At 39.3% G+C, this 21,214-nt stretch overlaps 1 protein-coding gene across 6 annotated transcripts in view; it reads left to right on the forward strand.

The window, feature by feature from the left end:
* Window positions 1-208: 208 nt before the first annotated feature.
* The window catches only part of virma (vir like m6A methyltransferase associated), a 103,915-nt gene continuing 82,909 nt past the window's right edge, over window positions 209-21,214 (forward strand). For all 6 annotated transcript variants that reach the window (XM_069921845.1, XM_069921848.1, XM_069921847.1 and 3 more), the window contains exons 1-3: window positions 209-285; window positions 14,979-15,094; window positions 15,382-15,468. In XM_069921845.1, the coding sequence (XP_069777946.1) occupies window positions 226-285; window positions 14,979-15,094; window positions 15,382-15,468 (263 nt within the window). In that variant the 5' untranslated portion in view covers window positions 209-225. The remainder of the gene's footprint in view (window positions 286-14,978; window positions 15,095-15,381; window positions 15,469-21,214) is intronic.

A 21,214-nucleotide genomic window follows, 5' to 3' on the forward strand; every position in this document is an offset into this window, starting at 1 on the left:
GTTGCCAATTTGTTTCAAAATTGTAACGCGTTAATATCCAGAAGCCCCGCTTTCCTCCAACATATCTTTATCAAATATATAGTGTTCTTGGTTTAAAAGAAGTCGGAAAAGAACAATATTACCGACCTCCTCACTGACAGCAAGTTGAGACGCATGCGCCGTGCTCTGACTCCATTTGCAGGAACAAGCGGAAGTGCATGCAGCGGAAGTGACGGACGCAGAGTCATGGCGGACGCAGTGGCGGAGTTGCTGTTTTTGGACACATTCAAACACACAAACTCTGAGGTAAAGTCGGTGGTCTTCACTCGCTTTAGTCGTCACGCTTGTTTGCAGCCGTCTTCGTAATTATGTCGCGCACTGGGCCTTCAACAATGGAGATACTGGGATCGAAAATAGAACAGAAAAGGCTGGAAATACTTACTCAACGGGTCTGGCAACGTCCGTGGAGAGAAAAACAATCTGCGTTTCCGATTGATGAACTTCCTTCAGAACTGGGAGATGTGTCAAATAAAACCATATTTACGCTGCAAAGAAAAAGAGGGGGCGGAGAGAACTGAAGGAAATGTCTGTATTGACGGTGGATGGGGTGGGGGGGGGGCAGGAGAGTGACACTTGTGCTGTTCATGACTGAAAAGGGGGGAGGGGTGTTAAAAGGCTGATAGTTTTTTTTAAAAAAAAGAGCCGAGGTACAGCAGGAGTATTAGAAATTTATCCGGAGGAAGAAAAGGATTGAATGGTGGAAATGTAAGGCTGAAATGGCAGACCATGAGGTACTGAGTGTGCTATGCTCAATGAGACATAACTGGAAATGGTGTGGGGGGGTGGGGGGGTTTCATGATTTGAAAATATTAAAAAAAACAGTTGTTACATGTTTAATATATTGTGAGAAGTGGGCTGGTATTATTAGTAATGGAAGAGACATGGATATTCTTCCTCTTGTTTGATCTCATCCCACCTAAATCTGCAATACTTCTAACGTCTTTCATAGTTTTCTTTTCCTGTGGCTGTCTAATCACTTTTACACTCATCTGCACTGTCATGGCCTGGCTTGAAATGAAGTGCAATAAATCCCTTGTCATCACTGGGATGAACTTACTCTGCTTCTAACTTGCACTATGGATAGATAAAAGTCATTGTTATTAAATCCATATAAATTAACTATAGCTGCATCTTTATGGTATAGATGGAAGAATGTTTGTTTTGATTTGGCCCAAACTCCATTATTTGTTTCTTTTTATTCGTTGAGTGAAATGTTTTTGTTGCTTCCTGCTCTTTTACAGAACTTGAAAGTTCATTGACAATTCACCCTGTCCTTATTTTCACATGATAATTCTTTGGCTCTTTCTGATATCTTTCATACATTGCTATCTGGAAAAAAAACTGTTCCATTCTCCCAATTTATTTGTATCATATCAGTTCTAATGACACATTCAATACTAGAAAATCTTAAATGTTTTTCCTCAACTGTAGTTTCTGTCTTCAAAAGATGACAGGACTCTCAACCGAGACAGATTTACATCTTCTCACCTTTTGATTTCAGGAAATAGTAGCAACATCAGCATCAACGTACCAGAAAAAGGAGCGAGGGAAGGGGTCAGCATAAAACTAACAAGAATTATTCCATGCATCACCCTTTTTCTACAACATTTCTTGTATGTTTAACCTCTTAGTTCTAGTGAAATGCCATTGGCCTGAAATATTAGGTAATCTGCTAATGCAGTACTTCCTGTAAATTTTTAATGTTCCAGAATCTGCAGGTATTTTCCTTTTGGATGGTGTGATCAGCATAGGTCTTGGAAGCAAACTTATAGAAGTTGTTTCATTTTGATCTATCTTTACCAATTGTCCAGGCATCTTGGACTGGCTTTGCTGAACTGCAGATGCTGCTCGTTTTTTCCTTCACCGCAAACACTTTACATTTCAAGCTCTGTTTGGCCTATCATCCTGTTCTGTCTCTTAATAAGATTATGACTGATCTTTTATCTTTGCTCCACTTTCTGGCAAAAAATCTTGAATTCCCTTGGTTTTCCTTAACATCAAAAGATCCATTAATCTGTCTTGAATTTACAGAGATTGTTCTTCTGTCCTAAATGATCAATCTTTGAGATACTGACCTCTAATTCTGTTCATCTTTACCAGGAAAAACATTGTTCTGTATAGTCATGCAATAATTTTGTAAGTTTTAATGAGACTACCTCTTATTCTACCAATCTCAAGAGAATATAGGTTTTGTGTGTTTCATCTCTTCTATGGTTAGTGTAGTGGTTAAGGCAATGCTATGACAACAACCAGGGTTCGAATCCAGCACTGTCTGTCAGGAGTTTGTACGTTCTTGTGTCTGCATGGTTTTCCTCCCGGTGCTCTGGTTTCCTCCCACCCTTCAAAGCATACAGGGGTTGTTGGTCACTTGGGTATAATTGGCAGGCTTGGGGACAAACAGGCCTGTTACTGTACTGTATGTCCAAATTTCTAAAATATTTGGACAGACCACCCAACCCAGAAATCAGTCCATTATATTCCACTGCACTCCCTCGATAAATATATTCATCCTTGTTATAAGTACAGTTTAACTAGCTAGGGCCCTAAATAATTGCAATAAGAAATTTCTTCCCTGTTCTTGTCCTCTTTGTAATAAAGGCCAGATATTGCTCGCTTTATCTGCTTGTTAATTGTCATTGATTTGTGAACCCGAATATCTATGTCTATTTGAATGCCAACACTTTTAATCTTTAATTTTTTTCTTTTTAAAATATTTTTCTTGATCTTAATAAAATACTTGTATGAATAATACAATTCAATGAAATGATAAGGATAGTGACACAAAATCAATAAAACATTCAGTCTATCAAAAACATTCATCAGTTGTAAATCATATCCATAATTCATATTCTAAGTACTATGTATTTATATAAGAGCTAATAACAAAAAGTATAAAGATTTAAAAAAACAGAGAAAAGGGGAAGTAAAAACATTTAAACCCTGTATTCAGCCTCATTTTTCAGTATCATATTTGTTCAAAGTGTACATGTATTGTCAGTGTACATGTATTGTCAGTGTACATGTATGACATCACATAAAGCCCTGATATTCTTTTTCTCTGGGCTCAGCAGAATTTCTACTGGTTGATAGTGCAAAAAAATGTACACCTAATGGCAGCAACAAGAACACAGCATGTTCTGGGTGGTGTGGATCCTTGATGATTGCTGCTATTTTCCAACAGCAACATTCCATGTTGATTTTCTCGATGGTGGGGAGAGTTTTGCCAATGATGTACTGGGCTGTGTCAGCTACCTTTTGTAGGACTTTCCACTCAGAGATAGTGGTGCTCCATACCAGACCATGATGCAGCTGGTCAGCACACATTCCATTACATATCTGTAGAGGTTTGCTAAGGTTTTCAATGCCTTACCAAACTCTATAAATGCCTGAGAAAGTAGAGGCACTGACGTGCTTTCTTCATAATACCATTAGTGTGTTGGGACCAGGAAAGGTCCTCTGAATTAGTAACTTGCAGAAATTTAAATTTGCTCACCTCTCCACTTCTGATCCCCCAATAATCACTGAGTTGTATACCTTTGGTTTTACCTCCTGGAGTTCACAATCAGCTCCTTGGGTTTGGTGACATTGAGTGCAAGGTTGTTACTAGTTCTCCAATCAGTAAGATTTCAATCTCCCTTCAGTCTGCTGACTCATTGCCCCTTTTTATACAACCCACTCCTGTGCTATCAACAGCAAATTTTCAGATGGTAATGGTGTTCCATTGAGCCACACAGACATAGGTGTAAAGTGAATAGAGCAGTGGGCAAAGAATGCAGCCCTGTGGTGTTATAGTACCAATGGAGATGTTTCTACTAATCTTCACTGATTTTGGTCTTCACGTGAGAAAATTCAGGATCCAATCACATAGTGAGGAATTGAAGCCCAGGTCTTAGAGTTTGCTAATCAGTTTTGAGGGGATGATGGTGTTGAATGCTGAACTGTAGTCAGTAAAGAGCATGCTGATTGATATGTCTTTGCTGTCCAGGTTTGCTATGGTTTTGTGTAGAATCAGTGAGTTGGCATCTGCTGGAGACTTGTTGCTTCATTTAGGCAAATTGGAATGGATCCAATGGGTAGCCATGTAACTCAATAGACAACAAGGCAAGGGTATACCCAATGAGGGGTTCATCCTGATGTGCACCTTCATGTATGGCTGCATCACACTGTATATGGAACTAAGGTACGGGAGCACCATGTGCCTCTGTGTGCTGTCTCAGGTGTTAGGAGGATTAGCCCGATGCTGTTGCCATGCAACGTCCCACTCAGGTGAACATTGCCACGTTATCCATTCTTCATGAAAAAATTTTCCAAACACCTTTTGACTGCAAGTCCATCAGCATACAGACATGGAGGTACAAGGAGTCAATGGATACAGTATCCTGTTGGTTCCCTGTGCAGACTGTCCAGATCATCTGCCAAGGAAGCTTCTGGATCTAGCCTGGCTGGCGGTGAGATGAGCCCTCATGGTCAGATCCTTGTTCAACCAGAATATCAGCCCCATTGCCTTTGAGATGCCTACAGTGAGGAGACAGCAGTGCACCTCTTTACAGACTATGGATTTGATAGTAGTGTGTGGAGAAAGATGTGGTGTCCTTGTTGTGATTCACCCCCAGCAGCCACTTGACAAGAGTATTTGATTTACAGGATTTTTACAGGGAGACAGTCAAATACAGACATCCATTGCTGCTGGAAGATCATCTTGGTAAAAGACGCTCTTTGGTCTGCCTGAAACGTGTTGGTTTTCCAGCACAGTGAGATGTCAGTGAGGGAAAGTTGTCGACTAGCACATTCCAGTCTGCAGGAGTATGTGCTGAGGGATGCACTGAGGCTTGGTGCGCTCGTTGGATGGGCTTTGTGGGAAAGAAATGCAATCCAGGGACTTTTCCACTACTGGGCATTGAGGGGCTGAGACTGGCAGGGAGGATAATTCCAGGGTGCATCTTTGGGAATACTGATGCTGTGTAGTAAATTATATGGTTAACAGTATCATGTACAGCAATGAAATATACAAATATGACACTAAGAATGTTAAATGTCTTTACATGGCTTTCCTTTGTAGATTTTTAAAATTGTGAATAAAGTTTATTTTGGAAATTAAAAAAATGTTGATCAGCAAGTGGTCAGCACAGAAGATGTGAAAGTGTTGCAGGAGAGCTATCCAGTAAATCCTATGGGCTGTTTCTCAAGGGTGGGGTGGGGGGGGGGGCTGTGATTTAAGGCTTCGAGCAAAATGCCTAATTAACACAACTCTTAAATAAGTACCAAGAAAGTACTTTAAAAAAAAAATTATAGATAAAGCACAGTTTTGGGCCTTTCTGGCCCATGAGCACATGCTGACCAAAATGAGCACTCACTGTCCATGTGATCAATTAACCTACTAACCCTGTATATCTTTGGAATGTGGGATGAAACCAGAGCTCTTGGAGGAAATCCACACGGACTTAGGGAGAAAGTGCACATGGATGGCACCAGATTTGAGCATGGGTTTCTGGCATTCTAACAGTATTTTTCACTAACAGTTATGCTAACCTTGCCTCCCACCATTATGCTAACTGCCATGCAAATATGTATGGGGCGGACCTTTTTTCATGTCTACCCAATGTCAATATTACATATTGTTTCTGAAGTGACTTTGGCGCAGATGAGACTGTCATCTTTCTCTTTATGTACCATGTATTTAAGATCTGGAAAGGTAAGCAATGTTTTTGATGAGCTTATTGTCATATGCATAAGTACATACAGATTATGCCAAAGTTCTTGCTTGCTGCAGCCAAAAGCATCCTTTAAAAAACAACCACAATAAATTTTATTAGATTGCCTTACAGAAAGAGATACTAAATGTTTGAAATAATAAATCTACATGGATACCATAGTGGGAAAAAAAAGTTGATGTTTCAATTGTATAGACTTTTTTATGGTGCCTGAGGAGTTGATAATTAGGGTGGTAAGGGGAGGTGCAAGAACCTGATAGATGTTGGGGAAAAATACTGCTCTTGATTCAAGAGATGATGGACTTCAGATTTCTGTACATTTTCTCTGAAGGTAGTAGAAGAGATCGTGACCAGTGATGTGGGTCATTTATGATGTTGGCTGCCTTCTTTAGATAGTATCTTGTATTTCTTTTTTGAGGTAGATCCCAAATAGCTGCTTGACACTGGAATGTGATGTCCATATGTTTTTCCTTAGACAAATGTCATCTGGTGCTGGAAGATCATAAATTCAATGAAAAACTCATTTTGATCTATCTAAAATTTGTTGGTTTTTTTCATACAAGGAGATATCTGAAAGTGAGTGCTGCCAACTGTCACATTCCAAGATGGAGCACTGTATGTCTGGGGATGCACTGAAGCATTCACAACAAAAGCTTGATGAGGAAGGACCATAGTCTGGAGTCTTCAACCTCTGGACACCATCGTTTATGTTATAAACTTTTTCATCAATGTAAGGGAATGTATTGAATAGCTTGGCACAGCAAAAGTTGATGTACATGTATTTATTGTATGTTTTTAATAAAATATACTTTGAAAACACGATGAGTCAACTTGTGTAGAATTGACCAATGTTATAGGAATCGCAGTGGCTGATCTTTATGATATCATAGATATGTGTGGATTTATAGCTCAAATAGCATCAAGGTAGGAAGCAGTGTTATTTAAGGAATAACATTTGCCTAGGAGAGTGGTTAGGAAAATGTGTCTGATAGGGGCTGGTAATTTCAGTCTTGGAAGCAATTACTGGTCAATGCAATTTTCCACTCATTTAATAGTGGATGTAAAATGAGGAGGTAGGGGTTGAGATAGATTGTGGTGAACTTGGTCTCACCAGTATCTGTCAAAACTAACTTTCTTCTTTTTTCTTTGGCTTGGCTTTGCGGACGAAGATTTATGGAAGGGGTAAAAGTCCACGTCAGCTGCAGGCTCGATTGTGGCTGACAAGTCCGATGCAGGACAGGCAGACACGGTTGCAGGGGAAAATTGGTTGGTTGGGGTTGGGTGTTGGGTTTTTCCTCCTTTGTCTTTTGTCAGTGAGGTGGGCTCTGTGGTCTTCTTCAAAGGAGGTTGCTGCCCGCCGAACTGTGAGGCGCCAAGATGCACGGTTTGAGGCGATATCAGCCTACTGGCGGTGGTCAATGTGGCAGGCACCAAGAGATTTCTTTAGGCAGTCCTTGTACCTCTTATTTGGTGCACGTCTGTCACGGTGGTCAGTGGTCAGTGGAGAGCTCGCCATATAACATGATCTTGGGAAGGCGATGGTCCTCCATTCTGGAGACGTGACCAGCGCAGTTGGATCTTCAGCAGCATGGACTCGATGCTGTCGGCCTCTGCCATCTCGAGTACTTCGATGTTAGGGATGAAGTCGCTCCAATGAATGTTGAGGATGGAGCGGAGACAACGCTGGTGGAAGCATTCTAGGAGCCGTAGGTGATGCCGGTAGAGGACCCATGATTCGGAGCCGAACAGGAGTGTGGGTATGACAACGGCTCTGTATACACTTATCTTTGTGAGGTTTTTCAGTTGGTTGTTTTTCCAGACTCTTTTGTGTAGTCTTCCAAAGGCGCTATTTGCCTTGGCGAGTCTGTTGTCTATCTCGTTGTCGATCCTTGCATCTGATGAAATGGTGCAGCTGAGATAGGTAAACTGGTTGACTGTTTTGAGTTTTGTGTGCCTGATAAAGATGTGGGGGGGCTGGTAGTCATGGTGGGAAGCTGGCTGATGGAGGACCTCAGTTTTCTTCAGGCTGACTTCCAGGCCAAACATTTTGGCTAAAATTGAGACCATCATTGTTATGTTAGCATTTCACACATAATCTAATTTATTGTGCTGACTGTTTGAAGAATTTGAACTGCATTTGCAGCATACTTATGAAATACACTGTTACCAGGTATATTATATTTTATATATTAATGTGTCTTTAAAAGAGATTGTGGGGGGTTTAGTGTAGGTCACTTCACTAACAGATATTTCACAAAACACATCTCATTTAACATGCAAGAGCTTTGCTGAAAGAGAGACTTCATGTCCACAGTGACTTTACAGAAACAGTGCCTATGGTGATGTCACAAGCAGGTGTTAATTGGACTGATGCTGTGAAGTAAATGGACTATTGTCTTTAAAGCAACAGATGCCCAGGCAGAAATTGGTTCCAGTGCTGGCAATCTGGTTGCAGTTGCTGTTGTAGGAGGGGTCATGTGGTTTTGCAAGCAAAGACAGAAAAGATCAAACAGGTTTTCTTTTTGGGGGGTGGGGAGAGAGAGAGAAGACAGTTCTGCAGTGGCAAGCTTGTTAAAAACCCCATTTTGAAGATGGGTTGTGAGTTCTGAGTTCAGCCTGTTGGATAAACCCTTGTAGTCCTTACAAGAGAGAATGGCTGGCTAGCGTGTTCGTCCTGAAATAAGGGAAACGAGGAACTCTGGTGACCTGGAAGAAGAGGTTATCATTTGGAAAACCCATGATGGGGCAAGTTTCTTCGGCAAGACACTGAAGTGACTGATCGTGGAAGATCATTTTGTTTGCGTCTGACGAGTAACAAATCTCTCTCTGAAACCAACTAGAACCTTCCTGAGTGGTAACCATTGACCTTTAAGCACCAAGGCTTGGTGAAACTTCATAAATGTTAAACTCTGTGCTCTGTATAAGAACTAGGTGGAGTGAGAAGTGAGATTGGACTGTGAATCAAAAGAATTTTCCTGAGCATACACGTGCGTTTTGAATTAGAAGGGGGTTAAGTTAATATAATAAGTTAAAGTTTGAACCTGTTTTCATGTTTAGAGAAAATTAAAAACAACTTTTATATAAGTAACTATCTGTCTTAGTGAATTTCTATTGCTGCTGGGTTTTGGGGTCCTCTGGACTCAAAACATCACAATTTATCATTGTAAATATATACAAACTATGTCCGATCAACACTGTTTCAATTATCTGAAATTCAGCCTTTTATATAAAAGGAACCATTTTAAAAAATTTGTACCACAACTTAATTTTGTTCTTTAGGTGTGTATGACCTATTTATATTGTGACATTCATATCAAGTTTTACATTTCTGTATTAATTATACTATGCATCTATTTTAATTATTTTTGGTGGCTGAATTATATTTACCCCTCCTCGTCTAATTATCACATTATATGACCTATATTATTTTGGATGAATGGGTTGGAGAGAAAAACTGGAAGTAAATAATTTTATTGTTTAATTTAATAATATTGCAGTTAACATAAGATGGCAAGATTAGCATTGCTGTTTGCACAACACTATTTCAGTGCCAGTGACCCAGGTTCAAATTCAGTGCTGTCTGTTCTCCCTTTGACTACCTGGATTTCCTCCAGGTGTTCTGGTTTTCTCCAAAAATGTATGGGGTTTATTGGTGTATTTGGATGGCATGGGCTCGTCTGCCAGAAGTACCTGTTTCCGTGCTGTATGTAATCATGTCCTGGAGTTAGTGTGTAAGCATGAAATTGAGTTAACTACCACGCGCACCACCCCCCAAGTATGAATGTGTGTAATTATATTTGCACCAATGACTCATGAGATTATTGGAAAAGCTGAGGGATTTTGCATGTCTACTGGAGTTCTTTGAGGATATAACGAGCGCGGTAGATAGAGGGGACCAGTTGTATATTTACCTGGATTTCCAAAGGTGTTCAATAAGTTGCTGCGTAAAAAGCATACAGAAGATAAGGATGTATGGAGTTGGGGGGTGATGTATTAGCATTGGATAGAGGATTGATTAACCAATAGAAAACAGAGTTGGGGTGCAGGGGTGTTTTTCTGGTTAGCAATCAGTGATGAGCAGTGTGCCACAGGGGTTGGTGCTGGGCCTGCAACTGTTCACCATAAATAGTCCATAAATGATCTTGAGGAGGGGACAGAGTGAAGTGTATCCAAGTTTGCTGATGACACTAAATTAAGTAGAAAAACAAATTGTGCTGAGGTTATGGAGTGTCTGCCGAGAGATATAGATATGTTAAATGAGTGGGCAGGGGTCTGGCAGATGGAGTACAGTGTTCACACATATGAAGTTATCCACTTTGGAAGGAAAAATGGAAAATCAGAATTCTACTTAAATGGAAGTGATTGCAGCATACTGCCATGAAGAAGGACTTGGGAGTGTTTGTGCATGAACCTGAAAAGGTTGGTCTGCAGATGCAGCAGGCTATCAAGAAGGAAAATGGAATGTTGGGCTTCATTGCAAGAGGCATAGAATTTAAGAGCAGGTGTATAAAATACTGGTGAGATCATGTCTGGAGTACTGCATGTAGTTCTGATCTTGCTTGAAGGAGGATTTACTGGCTTTGGAGGCAGTGCAGAGGAGGTTCACCAAGTTGATTATAGGGGTGAAGGGGTTGGCCTATGAGGAGAAATTGAGTTGTCTGGGACTGTATTCACTGGAATTTAGAAGAATGAGGGGGATATTATAGAAATATGTAAAATTATGAAAGGCATATATAAGAGATAGCGAAGTGGTTTACATTGATGGGCGACACTAGAACAAGGGGACATAGCCTCAAATTTCAGGGGAGTAGATTTAGGATGGAGATGAGGAGGAATGGTTTTTCCCAGAGATGGTGAATTTGGAGATCATTTCCCAATGAAGCAGTGGAGACAACCTCAGTAAATACATCTAAGACAAAGTTGGATAGATTTTTACATAGTAGGTAAATTAAGGGGTATGGGGAAAAGGCAGGTAGGCAGTGATTAGCCATGATCATACTGAATAGTGGAGCAGGCTTCACCGGCCAGATGGCCCACTTCTGTTCCAATTTCTTATATTCTGATGTTCTTTGATGGACAGAAGTGGAAAAGGTGAATACTTTCAAGTTTATGGGAGTCTTCATGTTGAAGGAACTTACCTGGAGCCAGCACTTTGAGACCGAGCTGAAAAAAGTACACCAACACTTCTACTTTCTAAGAAGTGTGGAGAAATTTGGCATTTTGTTGAATACTTTTTAAATCTTCTGGAGATATACAGGACCCTGACTTGTATCATTGCCACATTTGGATACTTGAGTGCCCAGGAATGGAGATGGATGCAGAAAGTGGCAAACAAAGAGTAAAAATAGGCCATTCAGCCCAATAGTCTGCCCTGCCATCTAATCATGAGCTGATCCATTTTCCCACTCAGCCCCACTGCCTGGTCTTCTCTCAATAACCTTTGATGCCCTGGCTAATCAAGAACCTATCACGTTCTGCCTTAAATGCACCAATGTCCTGGCCTCGATAACTGCCTGTGGAAATTCTTCAGATTTACCACCTTCTGGCTGAAGAAATTCCTGCACATTTAAGAGCAAAGTGGACCCCTTCCATCCTGAAGTGCTGCCCTTTTGTCCTAAACTCTCCATCATGGGAAACAACCTTTCTGCATCTACTTTCTTCACAGCTTTCAACATTCAAAATATTTTAATGAGATCTGCTTTCTCTCATTCTCCTAAATTCCAATTAATACAGGCCAATACCTGTCAAATGCTGCTCATATGATAACCCTTTCATTCCTGGAATCATCCTAGTGAACCTCCTTTGTACTCTCTCCAATGTCAGCACATCCTTTCTTAAATGGAGGAGCCCAAAACTGCTCAGAATACTCCGAGTGAGATCTTAACAGTGCGTTATAAAGCCTCAACATCACAGCACTGCTCTTGTATTCTATTCCTTTTGAAATGAATGCCATCATGGCATTTGTCTTCTTCACCACTGTCTTAAACTTCAAATCAAGTCCATCAAGGTCATCAAACTTGAAACGTCTATGTAAAATGCTTGTTCAAGAAGTTAAAGGTTCCATTATTGTCACGTAATACTACATTTAGAATGTAACATAAATGAAATTATTTAACTTTTGTCTCTCTTAAGGCAGACAGAGAGTCGCCACTTTGTCTAGTGCCCCTCAGGGAAACCTACAACACTTGGTATTCCTTGGCAGTCTCCCCTCCAAGTACTGACCAGTCCTGAGCCTTCTTGGCTTCTGAGATCAGACAATCTAGACCTATTCCGGCTATTAGGTGCTAGTTAACATCATCAAGGATCCCCAACACCTGGTCATGGTCTCTTCTCATGCTACCTTTGAGAGAAAATACAGAAAGCATGAAGTCTGGCAGCTGTCAGGCTCCTAAAACTCCCCGTGCCACTCTACCCCTAACCATAAACTACTCCAGGACCACCAAAAGACTTGACTGCAGTATTGAAACATCACTTTTTTTTGCACTCACTGCAACTGTGACTATGTATCCTTGACATATTTTGTTCTGTCTTAAGGAATATTAAATAATTTAATTTATACTATTATTAGTGTATCTTTCATGCCTGTGTGGCTGCAGTGTACCTAGTTTACATGTCCTTTGGCTTGGCTTCGCGGACGAAGATTTATGGAGGGGGTAAAAAGTCCACGTCAGCTGCAGGCTCGTTTGTGGCTGACAAGTCCGATGCGGGACAGGCAGACACGATTGCAGCGGTTGCAAGGGAAAATTGGTTGGGGTTGGGTGTTGGGTTTTTCCTCCTTTGCCTTTTGTCAGTGAGGTGGGCTCTGCGGTCTTCTTCAAAGGAGGTTGCTGCTCGCCAAACTGTGAGGCGCCAAGATGCACGGTTTGAGGCGTTATCAGCCCACTGGCGGTGGTCAATGTGGCAGGCACCAAGAGATTTCTTTAGGCAGTCCTTGTACCTTTTCTTTGGTGCACCTCTGTCACGGTGGCCAGTGGAGAGCTCGCCATATAACATGATCTTGGGAAGGCGATGGTCCTCCATTCTGGAGACGTGACCCATCCAGCGCAGCTGGATCTTCAGCAGCATGGACTCGATGCTGTCGACCTCTGCCATCTCGAGTACTTCGACGTTAGGGATGAAAGCGCTCCAATGGATGTTGAGGATGGAGCGGAGACAACGCTGGTGGAAGCGTTCTAGGAGCCGTAGGTGGTGCCGGTAGAGGACCCATGATTCGGAGCCGAACAGGAGTGTGGGTATGACAACGGCTCTGTATACGCTTATCTTTGTGAGGTTTTTCAGTTGGTTGTTTTTCCAGACTCTTTTGTGTAGTCTTCCAAAGGCGCTATTTGCCTTGGCGAGTCTGTTGTCTATCTCATTGTCGATCCTTGCATCTGATGAAATAGTGCAGCCGAGATAGGTAAACTGGTTGACCGTTTTGAGTTTTGTGTGCCCGATGGAGATGTGGGGGGGCTGGTAGACATGGTGGGGAGCTGGCTGATGGAGGACCTCAGTTTTCTTCAGGCTGACTTCCAGGCCAAACATTTTGGCAGTTTCCGCAAAGCGGGACGTCAAGCGCTGAAGAGCTGGCTCTGAATGGCATGTATATGACAATAAACTCTCATGCTCATAGGTTGGTTTGCATTCCTGCTGGTTACTGTTGGTGATTCATCAGCTGGCATTGCTTATTAAATGGAACCTTGTTCTTTTAATTTAAGGCCTGCCATAAGTTTTAGAAAATTAAGAACCTTTAGCCAGGTTCATATGGAATGGTGTCCCTTGGCCAGAGTCACATGTCATTTATCTTGCCTGAATACAGGGGCTGTGCATAACAAAGTACATGTCTAATTTCTGTCATGGATTTAACAGGCTTTAAAAATGAGGGATGGAGGAATGATGAAAGTTCCTTAAGCAATAGAAAAAAAAATCTGATGTTTAAGTTACTTTAATTAAAATTACAAACACTCAGAAATTAAAAAAAAAACCCCACTTTTTCAAAAACATTATTTGCCTCTATCTCCAGACTGAGAATTTCCATTGAAATCTGTGGTGGTAACAGATTTTATGCTGTGAGGAATGTTCAAACATTGGATATCATGGGGATTTCAGTAGAGGAGTGGATTGCTGGTTTTGTCCCCAAATGCTTGTTCAGGATGTGTTTGAAGGACCATCTACTTTAAAAAAAATTGTACAATAATGTGTAATTAAACTTATTGCAAAATCTTTTAAATAATACTATACCATTTTAAACATTTTTTAAAATGATCAACCATCAACAAACCATTTGCAAAAACCAAACAGTAACAGCTTCCTCCTTGAACAGATTTTTATAACCATATAACAATTGCAGCACGGAAACAGGCCATCAAGGCCCTTCTTGCCCGTGCAGAAACACATAACTCTCCTGCATTCTCCCCATAACCCTCCATATCTTTTGCATCAATATACCTATCCAAATTTTTCTTAAAAGATAGTATTGTACCTGCCTCCACCATCTTCACTGGAAACTCATTCCACAGACACCACCCTCTGAGTAAAGAAGCTTCCCCTTGTGTTGGACCTAAACTTTTGCCCCCTAACACTCACCTCATGTCCTCTTGTTTGAATCTCCTCCATCCTCAATGGAAAAAATCTATCCATATCTACTCTATGTATCCCTCTTAAATATTTAAAGGTCTCTATCAAATCCCCCCTCAGCCTTCTACGCACCAAGGAATAAAGACCTCGCTTGTTTAACCTTTCTCTATAACTTAGGTTATAGAGAAACCCAGGTATCATTCTGGTGAATCTTCTCTGTACTTCCTCTATTTTGTTGCAGATGTTAAAAATACTGCACATTAAAATATATTTTCTTAAATCCATTTTCTCTTTTATTCTTTTTCTTTTCTCTTATTCCCTTCATTGTCTGTTGACACTGAATTTACTCCTTCTTCTATTCTTCCACAGTACGATCTTGGTTCTGTAATCTTGTTTAAGATGATGCTTTGCTCTGTTTTTTGGCAGAGGCTCGGACCCTCAGTTTCCCATTGTTATTTAGTATGTTGCATTGTGATTTGTAGGCAGGGTTAGTGAAGGCTGGAGAGCAATTTAATTCACAAATTACATATATTTTCCCACAATGCATTATGTGAGATCAGAAGAAGGTAGGTATGACACACATGCAAATGTCACTTGTGTAACTAGTGGAAAATCTTAAAATTGGAACATGAATACGAAATCCCTACTTATAAGCTTTTTTCTTATCTCTTGTAGCAAAATACACATGTGGATGTAGTTCGCTTTCCTTGCGTGGTTTACATAAATGAAGTTCGTGTCATTCCTCCTGGAGTCAAAGCTCACAATGGTTTGCCTGACAGTAGGGCCTATGGGTAAGTGGCAATCGGTGGGAATACCTCTCTGGTTCCTTTAATTGTTAAGCAACTTAATTCTGTTCATGTTCTTGCCGGAATAAATTTCCACTTAAAAAGAGGTGATAACTTGAGTAACCTAAAATCAAATTGCCAGAGCAAAAATTCCATGTGTATTAGTTAAGATATAGACGAATAAATTGGTTAGCATTTTATATTTGTTTTAAAAAAAAAACAAGTGCATGATGTACATTCCAAGGGTTAGAATGTTGTGTTTTGGTTGAACTATCTTATTTAATTTTCTTCAGAGAGACCTCCCCACATGCTTTTCAGTTGGATCTGTTTTTCAATAATGTCAGTAAACCAAGTGCACCAGTTTTCGACCGATTAGGAAGGTAAGGGTAATTCAAACTCGGTTGTCTGTTTTAATTTAGATTTTGAATTGGAACGGAATGAAATACCAATTGTGTAAACCAGTTTTTTCACTCACAATTTATCTGAATATTAAAATATGTTCTAGCTGAACAAAGCATTTGATTTATAGAAAAATAAATTTGAAATTGTCTTTCTCTTGTTACAATTTCACATCTACAGAGTGCATTCCAGCCATTTTAGGCAGTTGGGCAGTTTATTTTGTGTTGCTTTCACAGTCAGCAATGCTTCTATTGATGTATAAGCAGAAACATTGATATTTGTAAAGCTTGTCTGGAAAGATGTAAAGATACTTTGCACTTCTGTCCTTAGAGTTGGAAACATTATTTTGCTGTGTATTGTTTGAGAAAATGTGCCATTTGTAGAATTTAATCTTCCTTTCTCAAAAGTGTTGTGGGATTTTGAAAATTTTAATAACTGGATCTACTAAAGCATTAATTGAAACAGCAAACTGCAGATACTGAAAATCTGAAATAAAAACAGAAGACATCAGAAACAGTCTGCCCTTCAGGTTCTGTATGGAGAGAGGAAAACACAGTTAATGCTTCAGGTCAATGACTTTTCACTTGAAATTGACCACCTAAATGTTTCCTGTTTTCATTTAGTTTTGGATGATTACTTGATTGGTAAAGAGCTTGCTTCATAAAGGTGCTTTTCTTAAAGTTCCAAGATTTAATATATCAAATAGCATGTAAAAATGTATTGAATGTATGCAGCTTAGTTTTAAAATGTTCTTTTGAAACATGGGCTTTTACTGTGCATTTCTGCCATATGTGCTATCCTGCAGATGATAAGCTAAGAGTAACAAGTCTGCTTGACTGAATCCATGTTCCAATATTCCATTGAAAACCAAAAGAAAGCTCAAGATGCTGGGAAATCAGAAAATGCTAGAAACATTCAGTAGTTTCAGACTTAACATTTCTAGTCAAAGACCATTTGCTGGTCCTGTCCTGAAACATTAACTCTTTTTTAAAACCTCACTTGCGGTGTTTCTGAATTTTCTGTTTTTATTGAAATATTTCCTTAATTTTAATTTTGTGGTGCTTTGGTTAACATTCATTTGGCATCTCTTTACCATTCAGTGGAAATAATTAATTATGGAATCATAGAACATTACACCACAGAAACCAGCCATTCAGCCCTTCTTGTCTGTGATCAACTATTATTTTGCCTAGTCCCACTGACCTGCACCCAGTCCATATCACTGCCTACTCCTCCCATTCATGTATTTTTCCAAATTCTTCTTAAATGTTAAAAATGAGTCTACATTCATGACTTCAGCTCGCAGCATTTTCCACACTCCCACTACTCTGTTTGAAGGAGTTCACTCTAATATTCCCCTTAAACTTTTACCCTTTCTCCCTTATCCCATGCCCTCTGGTTTGTATCTCACCTAACCTCAGTGGAAAAAGACTATTTGCATTTACTCTATTTATACCACTCATAATTTTGTATCCCTCTATTAAATCTCCCTTCATTCTTCGACATTGCAGGAAATAAAGTCCTAACCTTTTTAACTTTTTAAATATATTTTTATTAATTTGAAAGAGTAAAGTTGCGTCCTATATAGCACAGAAAATAGTCATCAATTTTAATGAATTAACAACCAGAAAATGAATGATAAGCTAATTATACAGTGTAACATTTACTTTGATCATATTAATAAGAAGAAAAAACTAATTAGAGGAGCGTCGGTTCATATTCTTTTGTTAGAATATCATTCTGATAAGATACCTATGTAATCTCTTCTATGTATTAAGAAAAGGCAAGAATAAGAAAGGGAAAAAAAGGGAAAAAGAAGCCCCCCCCATACTAATCCTACTCCTCCCACTAAACACGGTCAACAGCAAAGGAAAAATAAAAAGGAAAATAAGCCAGGAATAGAGTTTCGGCATCCACACATCAAGCAAATTGCCCCCAAAACACTCAACGAACAATCCACAAATGATCCATAATTTGTCAAATTCAATCATCGTTTCTTTAATAGTATATTTGATTTTTCTCCAAGTTCAAACAAGACATGACATCTTGTATCCAACATGTGTGTTTCGGTGGGAGACTATCTCTCCATTTAATCAAAATTGCTTGTCTGGTGGCTAACAATGAAGAAAAAGCTACAACTCTTCTTTGAATTGGGTTCATGGAAATGTTTTCCTGCTGAGAATAACCAAACAAAGCAAATACAGGGACAAGGATCTATCTTGATCCTAAGAATCTTTGAAATTGTCTGGAAAAAAATAGTCTCCAAAAATTTTTCAGTTTTGTCACTCCTGAACGATATGAACCAGTGATGCCTCATGAATTCTACATCTGTCACATATTGGATTGATGTCAGAATACAAACAGGATCATCTAAACCTGAGACCAGTATATTCTATATATCACTTTGGATTCCAATAGCCAATGTCGTGCACAAAATGAGGTATTGTCAATCAAGTCGAGAGTAGTATCCCAATCTTCATCTGAAATAGAGATATTCAAATCTCTATCCATTCTCTCCTAATTGCATTTTCTCAACCTATTTTTAAATCCATCATATTTTCATAAATGGTAACAATCAAGGCACCATGATGAAATTTTATATAAAAAAGTAAATCCAGAACATGTTTTTTGGGAACTTGGGAAAATTAGAAAGGTTAGATTGAGCAAAGTGTCTAAATATATATATATAAAAAAAAATCCAATTGGGAAGATTAAATTTAACAATTAATTATTCAAATGATGCAAAGTTGCCTTGGATATATAAATCCCTAAGACTCTTAATACCCATTCTAACCAATTCTCTAAAACCTGGATCCAATATAGAAGGCTGAAAAAGATGATTGTTTATAATAGATCTGGATATGGAATTGTGCCCATATCTTTAATCTACGTCTCATAATCAGATTATCTGTTAATTTCAAAAATGAGAAAGGTAAGGAAGAGCCTAAGACAGCTAACTTTTTTGGAAAGTTCAATTCCATTTCCAACCAAGCAGGCTGATCATCTAAAGTATCAAAATGTAATAACAGTAATATATTAACTGCCCAATAATAATATCTAAAGTTTGGGAGAGACAAATCCCCATGCTTTTTATTTCTTTGTAGATAAGATTTGTTTAAACGAGGCTGTTTGTCCTGTCATATACAAAAAGAAATGATCAAATCTAATGGGTCAAAATAAGTTTTAGGAACAAAAATTGGTCAAGATTGGAACATATATAAAAATTTAGGTAAAATGCTTATTCTAATTGCATTGATACGTCCAATCATTAACATAGTCAAAGGTGTCCATCCTGACAATTATTTCTTTTAGTCTGTTAAAGTAAGGCTAAAAAGTTTTCTTTGAATAAGTTCTTACAACTCTTTGTAATTGTAATTCCTAAATATTTAAACTGGTTTTTATCTAGTTTGGAAGGGAAATTGGCATAAACTGCTAAAGATGAATTAATGGATAGTAATTCACTCTTAATAAAATTTATTCTATACCCCAAAAATTTACTAAATTGAACAAACAATGATAATATGCTTGGTAATGAAGTCTCAGGGTTAGAAATAAATAACATAAGATCATCTGCATATAAGGAAACTTTATGTTCAAATCTATTTCTATAAATACCATTGTATTTTCTACTATCCCACAAAGCTGCCGCAAGAGTTTCCAAGCTAAGATCAAATAGCAAAGGCTTAACGGGACATCTTGTCAAGTTCCCCTATAAAGCCTAAAAAAAATTTGATTGTTGCTTATTTGAGCATATTGAAGCCATAGGCCATAAATACATTAGTTTGATCCACTTAATAAAAATTGGACCAAACTTAAATTACTTGAAAACCACAAAGATATATTCTTATTCAACCCGATCAAAGTCTTTGTCAGCATTTAGTGATAACACACATTCATTCATTGGGTTAGAGGGAAGATCTATTATATTCAATAATAGATGTATATTGTAATATGAGTAATGGTTTTTGATAAAACCTGACTAATCAGTATTGATAATTAATGGTAAAATATTCTCTTATAACCATATTACAGTTACGCACAGAAAAAGGCCATCTTAGCCCTTCTAATCCAAACTGAACCAAGTACTCTCCTCTAGTCCCACCAACCTGCACCTTGCCCATAACCCTCCATTCCCCTCCCATCCATATATCTATCCAATTTTTCCTTAAATGACAAAATGGGCCCTGCTGCCACTACTTCTCCCAGAAGTTCATTCCATACAGCCACCACTCTCTGAGTGAAGAAGTTCCTCTTCATGTTACTTCTAAACTTTTGCCCCTTAAATCTTAACTCATGACCTTTTGTTTCAATGTCTCCTACTCTCAAGGGAAAAACCCTATCCACATCAAATCTATCTATCCCCCTCATAATCTTAAATACCTCTATCAAATCCCCCTCAAACTTTTATGTTCCAAGGAACCCAGGTTACATTTTCGTAAATCTTCTCTGCACTTTCTCAACCTTGTTAATATCCTTCCTATAATTCGATGACTAGAACTGCACACAGTACAGGTATACAATCCTTAATCCGGACATCTACAATCTGGAAAGCTCCAAAATCCGGTAAGTGGGGAGAGAGACCGGCAGCGCGAGTTGGGCGGGCGAGGGGGAGAGACCGGCAGCGCGAGTCGGGCAGGCGAGGGAGTCAGACCAGCAGCGCGAGTTGGGCGGGTGAGAGACCAGCAGGGCGAGGGGGACGACTGGCAGCGAGGTGGGTTGGGGGGGGGGGGAGATGGCAGCGTGACTGGAAGGGGGTGGGGGTGGATAGGGCAACACAATTCGAGTGGGCTTAAATCTGGCTTTCTGAAATCTGGAACACACTGTCCCCCAAGGGTTCCGGATAAAGGATTGTGTACCTGTATTCCAAATTTGACCTCACCAATGCCTTGAACAGTCTCAGCATCACCTCCCAACTCCTGTATGCTATGTTTTGATTTATAAAGGCCAGCATGCTAAAAGCCTTCTTCATCATTCTATCCACATGAGATTCTACTTTCAGGGAACGATGAACCGTTATTCCAAGATCTTTCTGCTCCACTGCATTCCTCAGTGTCCTCCCATTTACTACACATGTCCTGTTTTGATTATTCCTTCCAAAATGAAGCACCTCACACTTCTCAGCATTAAACTGTCAGAGCTGCTGTTATTTCCTCACTAATTTCTCTCAAGGTCCTGGGGAAAATCCCGTAGGGACCTGGAGATTTAGCCACCTTTATATGCTTCAAAATCTCCAGTACTTTCTCTTTCTTAATCACTACATTTTCCATAACTACTCTCTTTGCTTCCTTAACCCCACACAATTCAATATCCTTCCCTTAGTGAATACTGAAGAAAAGAACTTATTCAAAATCTCCCCCATCTCATTTGGTTCCACACACAGTTGTCCACTCTGATTCTCTAATGGACCAATTTAATCCCTCACACTCCTTTTGCTATTAACATATTTATAGAAATCTTTTGGATTTATTTTCACCCTGTTTGCTAAAGCCACGTCGTACCTTTTAGCTTTTCTTACTTCTTAAGATTCTTTTTACATTTAATGTATTCTCCACCCATCTCCTTTATTCCTTGTTTCTTATATTTATTTATAGGTCTCCCTCTTTTTATGAACCAAGTTTCCAATATCTCTTGAAAACCATGGCTCTCTCAAACTTTTGACTCTACCTTTTATCCTGACAGGAACATAAAGATTTTGTATCCTTGCTCATCTCCTCAAATCTAGCTTTT

The sequence above is a fragment of the Narcine bancroftii genome, chromosome 2, assembly GCF_036971445.1.
Source record: "Narcine bancroftii isolate sNarBan1 chromosome 2, sNarBan1.hap1, whole genome shotgun sequence".
Taxonomy (NCBI): Eukaryota; Metazoa; Chordata; class Chondrichthyes; order Torpediniformes; family Narcinidae; genus Narcine; species Narcine bancroftii.